Below are 10,531 nucleotides of genomic sequence, written 5' to 3'. Positions count from 1 at the left end.
TAGTCTATAGTCTAGTCTATAGTCTAGTCTATAATCTAGTCTATAGTCTAGTCTATAGTCTAGTCTATAGTCTAGTCTATAGTCTAGTCTATAGTCTAGTCTATAGTTCATTTTTCATATAAGTTTTTTTTTTGTATTTTCAAAAATTTATATGAGAATATTTTTAGCGCAAAGTGTAGTTTTTGGCAAAATAAGTGAGTAAGAGTTTTACCAATAGCAATAATATTCTGCTCACATACAAAAAAATAAAATTTACTTCATTCATTATAACCGCGTTAAAACTTGTTCTCTTCGTTTGTTTAACAATCATAATTCACCTTCAATTGCCATCTGTCGATTTTTCAATATTTGTAAATTTTATATTATTTCAATTTCATTTAACACTTTTAAGATATACACAATAAATACAACAGATGTTGTAAATTTAAGCAGAAGGTTTCCACACTTACCTTATAAAAAAAAAAACGAAAACAAATACTTTTGCCAATAGTTAATATTTACTTTGATTCTAAGATGATGAACATGAAAATAAAAAGAAATAAAAATTGTTTTATAAATTATTGGAAATCTTTTACGATTTATCATTATTTTAACATTTATCTTGTTGCGAATATTTATTCGATCGTCGAATGGTAGTTACACAAGTATTTCATATACAATATTTACTTAATACTTTATCTTCTTCATCGATTTCAACTGCTGTCAGTTTGAATAAATTTCATTTGTTTTATTATTTTCCTCTTCTCCTGCACTATCGTCGTCATTTCCACCATTCAATTCAATTTTATGTTTCTTTCATTTTTCATCTTGTTTTTCATATTATAAGTATGTAGTTTTTTACATTTTTATATATCCTATTTTCTTTTCTGTTTTTGATGGAATTGTTTCTGTTTTCTTATTTATTTATTGCAGGACGAAATGACGATACAATTAATTGTACAGGAAGTACCAGAGCAGCCGAAGAATTTGCGCATCAATTCGCAACAATCACGTAGTTTACAATTGACTTGGAGTCAACCGTTTGCTGGCAATAGTCCAATAGAAGAATATCACATATTTTATAAGCAAATAACCGGTAAGTGGATACAATGCAATCGGTAGTAATTTTTAAGACCTCAAGGTATTAAGGTATGAAACAATATCCAAAGGCTACCCAGCAAAACTTTATTACCAAATAAGGTGGAACAATGTCAGAAGATTTCACCAAAACGTGTAAAATACATTCATGTTCTTCAGTGTCAACCTGAAATCCTATCTAGAGACCAACAACAGTCTATAGTCTAGTATATAGCCTCGTATATATTCTGGTTTCTAGTTTATAATCTAGTCTTTAGTCTAGTTTATAGTCTAGTCTATAGTCTAGTCTATAGTCTAGTCTATAGTCTAGTCTATAGTCAAGTCTATGGACTACTCAATTGTTTAGTCAATAGCTAGCCTATAGACTAGTATAGTCTAGTCTAGTCTATAGTCTAATTTATAGTCTAGTCTAGTATATACTATAGTCTATTGTCTAATCTATAGTCTAGTCTATAGACTAGTCTTTAGACTAGACTATAGTCTAATCTATAGACTATACTATAGTCTAGTCTATAGTCTAATCTATAGTCTAATCTATAGTCTAGTCTATAGTCCATTCTAGTATAGTCCACATAGTATAATCTGTAGTTTAGTCTATAGTCTAGTCTATAGTCTAGTCTATAGTCTAGTCTATAGTCTAGTCTATAGTCTAGTCTATAGTCTAGTCTATAGTCTAGTCTATAGTCTAGTCTATAGTCTAGACTATAGTCTAGTCTAAAGTCTAGTCTATAGTCTAGTCTATAGTCTAGTCTATAGTCTAGTCTATAGTTTAGTTTATAGTCTAGTCCATAGTCTAGTCTGTTGTCTATTCTATAGTCTAGTCTATAGTCTAGTCTATAGTCTAGTATATAGTTAAGTCTATAGTCTAGTCTATAGTATAGTCTATAATTTATAGTCTATAGTCTAGTCTTTTGTCTATTCTATAGTCCAGTCTATAGTCTAGTATATAGTTGAGTCTATAGTCTGGTCTATAATCTAGTGTATAGTCTTGTTTATAGTATAATATGTTGTCTTTTCTATGAGCTAGTTTAAAGTCTAGTCTGTACTCTGGTCTATAGTCTAGCTTATAGTCTAGTCTATAAGCTGGTCTATAGTCTAGTCTATAGTCTGGTCTATAGTCTGGTTTGTATTTAGTCTATAATCTGGTCTATAAACTAGTATATAGTCTAGTCTATAGTCCAGTCTATAGTCTATTCTATTGTCTAGTCTATAGTCTAGTCTATTTTCTATTATACTGTGTGGTCTATAGTCTATTATATATTATAGTCTATATTCTAGTCTATAGTCTAGTTTATACTGTAGTCTGTAGTTTAGTCTATTTTATTTTATATATATTAAACTATAGTCTAATCAAATGTAAAATAGTTCCCATAGGCAGTTCCAATCTAAGTTTATACTGTAGTCTGTAGTTTAGTCTATTTTATTTTATATATATTAAACTATAGTCTAATCAAATGTAAAATAGTTCCCATAGGCAGTTCCAATCTAACAGAAATTAAACTCATAGATTGTGTTAAACATCCGAATTTAAAGCATTTTTGTTTAATTTTCTAGCATAAAAAATTACTAAAAATAAATTAAGTTTATTGCCTAGAAAATGCGCATTCACTTATATATAAGAACATATTTTTAATATTGTATGTCGGTCCGTTTGTCTGTCTATTTTAATTTCTGACATTGTTTACATAACAAAAGAATCAAAATGAAATCTTGTGTCAAGGTTTTCATTCTTTTTATTTCTATTTTTTTTCTACTTTTTTTTTAATGTTTCCTTTGCACACACTTGTACATACAATAGAATCGTCAAATATGCACACACATTCTCAAATTCATACGTAAATGGGAAATTATTCATATGTATAAAGACTTATTGATAAGAATGTATGCATATTAAGGTGGTACTCAAAAAAAAAAAAAAATAAAAAATAAAACAGTGAATTTTTTGTTGTTAATATGTCAATGTCACTTGCAATTTGAAATTTGTACATCGGTCTACATTTATGTCTGGTTATATTTTCTCAAAACTATAGTTTGACTGCTCAGAATATCTACCATTTAACAATAACTGGATGTTGAGATTATGGTCCTGTATATAGTAGAACATTGCTTGTTAAATAGGATGCAGAATTAATGTAATATAGACAGGTAGATAAATACCTGATACATTTTTTGTGGAGTTTAATTTTCGTACCATTCTAATGTGTATATGAAAAGATAAATTTTTAGTTAGTCTTTTTGTTATCATTTTTCTTTTTCGTTCCCTTCTTATCTTCTACGCTTCTAAGCAAATCTATGTATATAAGTATATCACTTGTATTGACTAGTTTTGGGGAAGATAAGACATAAAACAAATACAAATACAAGAAAAGAGGACAATTTGATTACTTGTGTCATCTGCATGGAAACAATTTTTAATTGATTGATAAAAACAACAACAGCAACAAAAACTAAAGTAAATGAATAAAAAACAAAATCTATTGAAAAATCTTAAAACAATGGACATACAAATGGAACTCAATTAAGTAGATTTGACAACAAAACTGAAAGAAAAACAATTTCATTTCAACTATGAAATGTTTGTTTGATTTTACATATTGAAAAATATTTACTTTACTGGAAAAATATTATTTAGTTATTATATTACTAATTTTATAACAAAATTTCGGAAATATTTAAATATTTTATGAATTCAAATGAAATATTTATTTCAAGTTTTTGTTTTATTATTTTAAATTATGGTTTATGACCTTGACTGCAACAAGGACTATGTTTTTTTATACCCTACAACTTATAATAGAATGATGCTAGTGTAGACTATATGAGTTTGTGCTTACTGTCCGTCCGCCTGTGCCTGTCTGTGTTCCCGCCGGGGCATGTTACCTTGGAGAAATCTCCACCTTGGTGTCATTGCATTCCCGGGGTAAAGAGGTGGTACTAATACATCTAGTCTACCGGACTATAAATACCAAAAATTGCGACAGTATTTGTACTGGTTTAATACCCAAAATCGCGGGGAGATAATGTTGGTTTAAGGACAGATAAATCCTATACCTAATGGGTTGGATAATTCTCTTTTCAAATGACACATGTCGGTGTAAAAAGCAGCATATGCGTTCAATAGTTGCCTGTCATCCCTTTGAGTGATCTTTATGATCATGAGAATGGATATAATACAAAAATTTGTTAAAAGAGTCTAGTCTATAGTCTAGTCTATAGTCTAGTCTATAGTCTAGTCTGTAGTCTAGTCTATAGTCTAGTCTATAGTCTAGTCTATAGTCTAGTCTATAGTCTAGTCTATAGTCTAGTCTATAGTCTAGTCTATAGTCTAGTCTATAGTCTAGTCTATAGTCTAGTCTGTAGTCTAGTTTATAGACTAGTCTATAGTCTAGTCTATAGTCTAGTCTACAGTCTAGCCTATAGTCTAGTCTATAGTCTAGTCTATAATCGAGTCTAGTCTATAGTCTAGTCTATAGTCTAGTCAATAGTCTAGTCTATAGTCTAGTCTATAGTCTAGTCTATAGTCTAGTCTATAGTCTAGTCTTATTAATAATATACACTGTTGTAGTTCTGAATTTTACAAGAAACTATAGTAAAAATAAATTAAGTAATATTATAAAATTTACTTCATAATTAATTTTTTAGAAATAGTTTTTTCTCGAAAATTCTGTACTTATGATATAAAAGTATTTGGTTTACTAATAAACATTACAAACATCAAAATATTATATCTCCTGCACACAAACAATACTACCCTAAGGAAACAACAACAAGATAAATATGAACACTTCAATAACACTTATGAAAATAAAATAAAAAAAACATAAAATAATAATAACCAAAAATAAACTTACCTTGTATCCATAGATTCATCAATAGTCTGCTGTGTTGCTTGCAATTTCCATTGAATATCAATTGGATTGTCGCCTTGAACGTTGCATTGTATATGAACTTGTTTGCCCTTAGCAACAGAAATTTGTTTCGATTTCGTTTGGAAGTGAGCGGGAACTTTTCAAGGAAAAAATTAAATAAATTTAAATTAAATATTACAATAAAATAATTATGAAATTTAAATTCTATATATAATTTTTTTCAGAATAAATACTTACCATTAACTTTTAAAAATATCACCTTACTCACACCTGAACCGATATTATTCTTGGCCTCACACAAAAAATGACCCTGAGATTCTTTGCTAATTTTCTTAAAGTGTATGGTGCCATTAGCAAATAGTTGTACGGTGGGTTCGTAGATAAAGTCCTTATATTCACCGGGTGTGGGCCCTATGGCCTTTTTCCAGGTTATGGTGGGTTTCGGATAACCCGATGATTGGCAGTGTAGGAAAACATCATCACCAGCTTGAGCGCTGGCATCTTTGGGTTCTAAAATCCATTTAGGTGGTACATTAACCGATAAAGGCACCATAAAACGTTCAGTGCCCGCAACATTTTGTGCTATGCATGTATAATTGCCCGAATGTTCTGACGTGATATGTTCTATAACTAAACTGGCTGAGTATTCGTCTAAACGTCTAATGACTTCATTGCTTTAAATAATAAATTTATAATTTTCTATTTAATTTTCATTTTTAAATTTGCTTTACTTACCCAGTTCCTATTAAAGGTTTACCATTACGTTCCCATCGAAAACTGACCGGTAGATCACCTTCTAATATTTGACATGATATAGCTGCCCTCATGCCCTCTCTTAACATATTGGTCATGGCTTGTATGGGCATGATTTTCGGTGGCACTGCACGAGTAATTGAAAAAAAAAAAACAACAACAAAATGTACAAAACGTGAGTCATTAGTGTATTGTGGGGCAAATGGTAGAATGAATGCAAAAGTATCATTGTACTAGTAAGTGGCAGTTTAGTGGAAACCACTGAAAACTCATTATAATCATGGTGTATGCAGTCATTGTTAGCAACTAGGGTTAGCTTTATGGAGAGAATTTGATTTCTGATATTTCACTGATATTGAATATGAACATGAAATGCTAGGACGAAGGATATAAACCTTTTCCATTTTCTTATGTAATTTAATATCCTATAACTCATGTCTATAGTCTGCACTATAGATTAATCTAAGGTCTGCACAACAGACTCGTTTATGGTCTGCAATATATCCTTTTCTGATATAGTCTGGGCTATAGCATAAACTATAGTTTGGGATATTCTCTCGTCTATATTCTGGACTATAATACCCTATACCACTTTAGTATTGGGTTTGTGGATATACACACAATAATATTGGTCCTATACACACGCTCAATCGGATATGTCCGTCCGTCTGCTTGTCTGTCTGTCCGTTTGTCCATCTGTGCATCTATCCGTCTGTAGGGTATTATATGATTGGCCTAGCCCGACTGTAATTTCTTATTTGTTTTTTCTTTAGTTGTATCTTTAGTCTGGATTGTAGTCGCGTTTATAATCTGCACTTTAGTTGCATCTAAAGTCCGGAACATAAACTAGACTTAAATTTATACTATAGTCTGCATTGGTGCCCATAGTATGTGTTATATTCCCGTCTAAAGTTTGGAATCCACATCTTAATTTTCTTATATAGTCTAAAATTATCTGGATTATAGATTTGTCAACAGTCTATACGATCTATACTCCCATCTATTGTCTGGAGTATAATCTGAAATCTAAGCGTATTTCGACTATGGTTTGGTTTGGTCTTATAGTCTAAAAGTCTTGACTAAAGTTTCATCTATATTCACGAAGATAATCTGGACTGACTGTCGTCTATAATCTGAACTATTGTCTCTTTCAAAGTATTAAATCTGGATTTTGGATTATATATTAGTTTGATCTGAGCTTCATCTACTAGTCTACTTTCTAGTGGTTTCAAAAGTTTAGACTTGTCTGTATTCTGGATTATAATAGCGTCAATTTCTAGACTCTATTCGAGTCAATAATCTCAACTATAGTTGCGTCTGTAATTTGGATTACAATCGTGTACTTATTCTAGAAAATATCCTGCATAAAGCCCTGAAGATAGTCTAGACTAGAGTTTCGTATTTAATACTGTTTATCTATAATTTGGACTACAGTCAAGCTAATAGTCTAATCTATAGTCTAGACTGTACTATAGTATGGGTTATAGTCGTACTTTTAGTCTGGGCTGTGGATTTGTAAATATATGTGTCTAAAATCTAGTCTGTTTTACAGATGATAACATCACCTTTAGTAGGAACTATAGACGCGTCTAAAGTTTTGCCAGACGACTTGACTTTAGCTTAATCTAGATAATAGTATTTAGTGTTAGTTATAGTTTACATCTATAATTAGCCTCATATACATTAATAGAATGACCTATATGTATATATTTAGCCAGATTCATAATCTGAAAGCTGAACAACGTTATCTTCTCGGAATGTGAAATAGTTTAGGATTACTCTAACTGCTAACCCTAAATATTTCAATTGTTCAAATCACCAACAAGAGCAAGACGAAGAAAAATAAGACGAATATTTGCTTTAGTTTGGTATCAGATTGCAATTGTTGTAACAATAAAATTGCAAACAGCATCAAACAATAATAGTTGTGGTGAAGATAATGACTTTAATGGTAATAATGATGATAAAGATGAAAACGATGCCAATAGTAATGATGATTACTGTTATGGTACTAGTGTTTATACTCATTAGTTGCAGGAAAATACTTTTGTTCTGGCTACTGATGAGGTTTTGATTGTGTATAAGGAAAATATTTATATTTTTTATATATATATTTATATAAAAAAGTCATTGACCATTAAAGAGGAAGTTTTCTAGAGTACTGAAGTCATTTTACATAAATATCGTTGAGCAAAAATTTGTGCTTTAAAATGTTTGTAATAAATTATATTTATATTGCTAATTTCAAGCGTAAAATTTTTATAATACCTTCCTTAAAAACAACAAATTAATGTATAAAAAAATCGATTCTTACAATAATGAAAACTTTTAAAAAGAACAACAATAGCTGCTTAACACTTACCCAGTACTTGTATCTCAACATTTCGTCTTGAAGTTTGTTTTTGTTTATTCTGTGCCATACACGTATAAGTGCCCGCATCCTCTAATCTTTGCAATTGTTCTATGATTAAAGTGCCATTGTTGTAAGCTCGCTGTCGACGATTTATGGGCAAAGTTTGGCCATCTAAATTAAACAATACAAAAATGAAGAGAAAAAACTTTCTTGTATTTGTGTTCATTTTAAAATATGTATAAGTATGTTTATATTGTTTTTGGAAAATATTTTGATTGGAATTTATTTATGAGATATAGAAAATGGAAGTTATTGTTTCTTAAAATATTTTTCACATAGACATATTTCATGATTTAAAGGTTTATATTTAGATTAAAGTTCGTAAAGTGTTTATATACTTGGTTAAACAGTATGGCGTATGAGTGACATACTAGTATGCAGAAACACAATTATATTACTCATTCGCCTAGATTTAAAATTTCGTTTACAGAAAAAATTGGAACTAGAACTAAACTAGAACTGAACTGAACTAGAATTGAACTAGAACTGAACTAGAACTGAACTAGAACTGAACTAGAACTGAACTAGAATTGAACTAGAACTGAACTAGAACTGAACTAGAACTGAACTAGAACTGAACTAGAACTGAACTAGAACTGAACTAGAACTGAACTAGAACTGAACTAGAACTGAACTAGAACTGAACTAGAACTGAACTAGAACTAAGCTAGAACTTATATAGAACTTAACAGTTGAGACTAGGTATCAATAAAAATCTCTTACCTCTCTCCCAGTGTATTTTGTCAATTGGATAGCCAGCCACTGGGCATTTTACAATTAAATCATGGCCAGATATACCAGTAATTTTAGGCATTTCACGTATATGAGGTAAACCATAAATGTTAACTTTGGCACTATGTGATACTCTGGAAAATTTAAAAATAAAATATATATTAATAATTTAAACAAAACTTTTTGTTTACTCATTGCGAAGCTTTTCTACATATAAAATAATTAATTTAATTAATTAATGATACGATTAATAAGGTTATAGTCAGTACAAAAAAAAGTTATAAATTTTAAATTTAAATGCTTTTTCAAAACATTCAATAGCTTTAAGTTTTATCAACAAAAAAATTAATCAATTCATCTAACTAATTTAAAATAAATTATTTTGTCCAAATAAAAAATTCATAAAATAATTTAAATGTTCAAATAAAAATTTATAATAGAATGGTTGCTTTGTGTGTATAAAAAATATTGTGACACTTTTACCTTTAAATACGCCACATTTCAAATACAATTGTATTCAGAAAAAACACAGTAAAAGTATAAAATAAAAACTTTTAAAATTGATTTGTTTCTACTGATTGCAAATATTTTTCCAATCTAAACAAGAACTTATAAATATGCAATTGTATGCATTTTTGCTTTTTATAAAATTTATGGAATTTTTTGTTATTGTACAACTAAATATTCGTAAAATCATTTAAATTTTTAAAACAAGTATAATTTATACAATCAAGCATAAATGCAAGTTTTACACTTTAATACCTTTCAATTGTGTTGTGTGGTTAAAATTATTTTAAATTGATTCTATTTGATTATGAATTTATATTTTTGTTATTTAAGTAGGTTACTTTAGAAGCACATAGATTTTATGTTTAATTGCTGTTTTATTCAATGAAATTATATTTATTAATATTATTTATATTAAATTGTACAGCTTTTGTTTGGCAAAAGTTGTGGTTAATTTAGAGTGTAAAATTTTATATTAAGTTTTAAACAATTTAAAAATTATTATCACATTTTTTTTTAATATATTTAAATCTTTATTTTTTTCATGGATTAAAAAAGTTTTTTTTTTACCGATCAACAAATCTTAAATAAAAATTTTTCAATACACAAAGACCTTTTACACAAGAGTTTTTTATCTTCAACTTACTTGCCAATAGCATTCTGAGCCGTACAAGTGTACTCTCCACCATCTTCTTCCTTGACATTGGTTACATTGACATGACTAATGACATCATCATGGATCGTAACATATTGACCAACTAAAAAACGTGAATTATCTGGAATCTGAAAGTAAATAAAACTTTTATTGAACGAAACTGAAAAACATTTAAAGTTTTATAATAAAAAATTATAAACTAAAATTTTTTTAGTAATTTTTAAAATTTCACTCACTGGAAATCCATCCAAAGTCCAGGTAAATTGTGGCAAAGGATTGCCTGTTGCGACACATTTTAAAGATACTGTTGGACCTGGTTGTAGTGTTTGCTCCGAAAACCAATAAAGTAATTCTGGTGAGGCATCTGTGAGTAGTAAAAGAAATATAAGGAGGTTTAGTATTTTATATAGAGACGACAGTTCAGTTCTAGTTCAGTTCAAGTTCAGTTCTAGTTCAGTTCTAGTTCAGTTCTAGTTCAGTTCTAGTTCAGTTCTAGTTCAGTTCTAGTTCAGTTTTAGTTCAGTT

General features: G+C 29.2%; 1 protein-coding gene across 1 annotated transcript in view; it reads right to left on the bottom strand.

The window, feature by feature from the left end:
* Positions 1-10,531, bottom strand: part of LOC111683337 (Down syndrome cell adhesion molecule-like protein Dscam2) — a 48,145-nt gene that overhangs the window by 13,514 nt on the left and 24,100 nt on the right. The window contains exons 7-13 of the mRNA XM_046952488.1: positions 10,243-10,370; positions 9,998-10,134; positions 8,836-8,978; positions 8,062-8,223; positions 5,682-5,826; positions 5,184-5,620; positions 4,929-5,082 (exon numbers count right to left, since the gene is read on the bottom strand). Coding sequence (XP_046808444.1) covers positions 4,929-5,082; positions 5,184-5,620; positions 5,682-5,826; positions 8,062-8,223; positions 8,836-8,978; positions 9,998-10,134; positions 10,243-10,370 — 1,306 coding nt within the window. The remainder of the gene's footprint in view (positions 1-4,928; positions 5,083-5,183; positions 5,621-5,681; positions 5,827-8,061; positions 8,224-8,835; positions 8,979-9,997; positions 10,135-10,242; positions 10,371-10,531) is intronic.

Source organism: Lucilia cuprina, chromosome 5, assembly GCF_022045245.1.
Source record: "Lucilia cuprina isolate Lc7/37 chromosome 5, ASM2204524v1, whole genome shotgun sequence".
Taxonomy (NCBI): Eukaryota; Metazoa; Arthropoda; class Insecta; order Diptera; family Calliphoridae; genus Lucilia; species Lucilia cuprina.
This window is presented reverse-complemented; position numbering and strand designations above follow the sequence as displayed.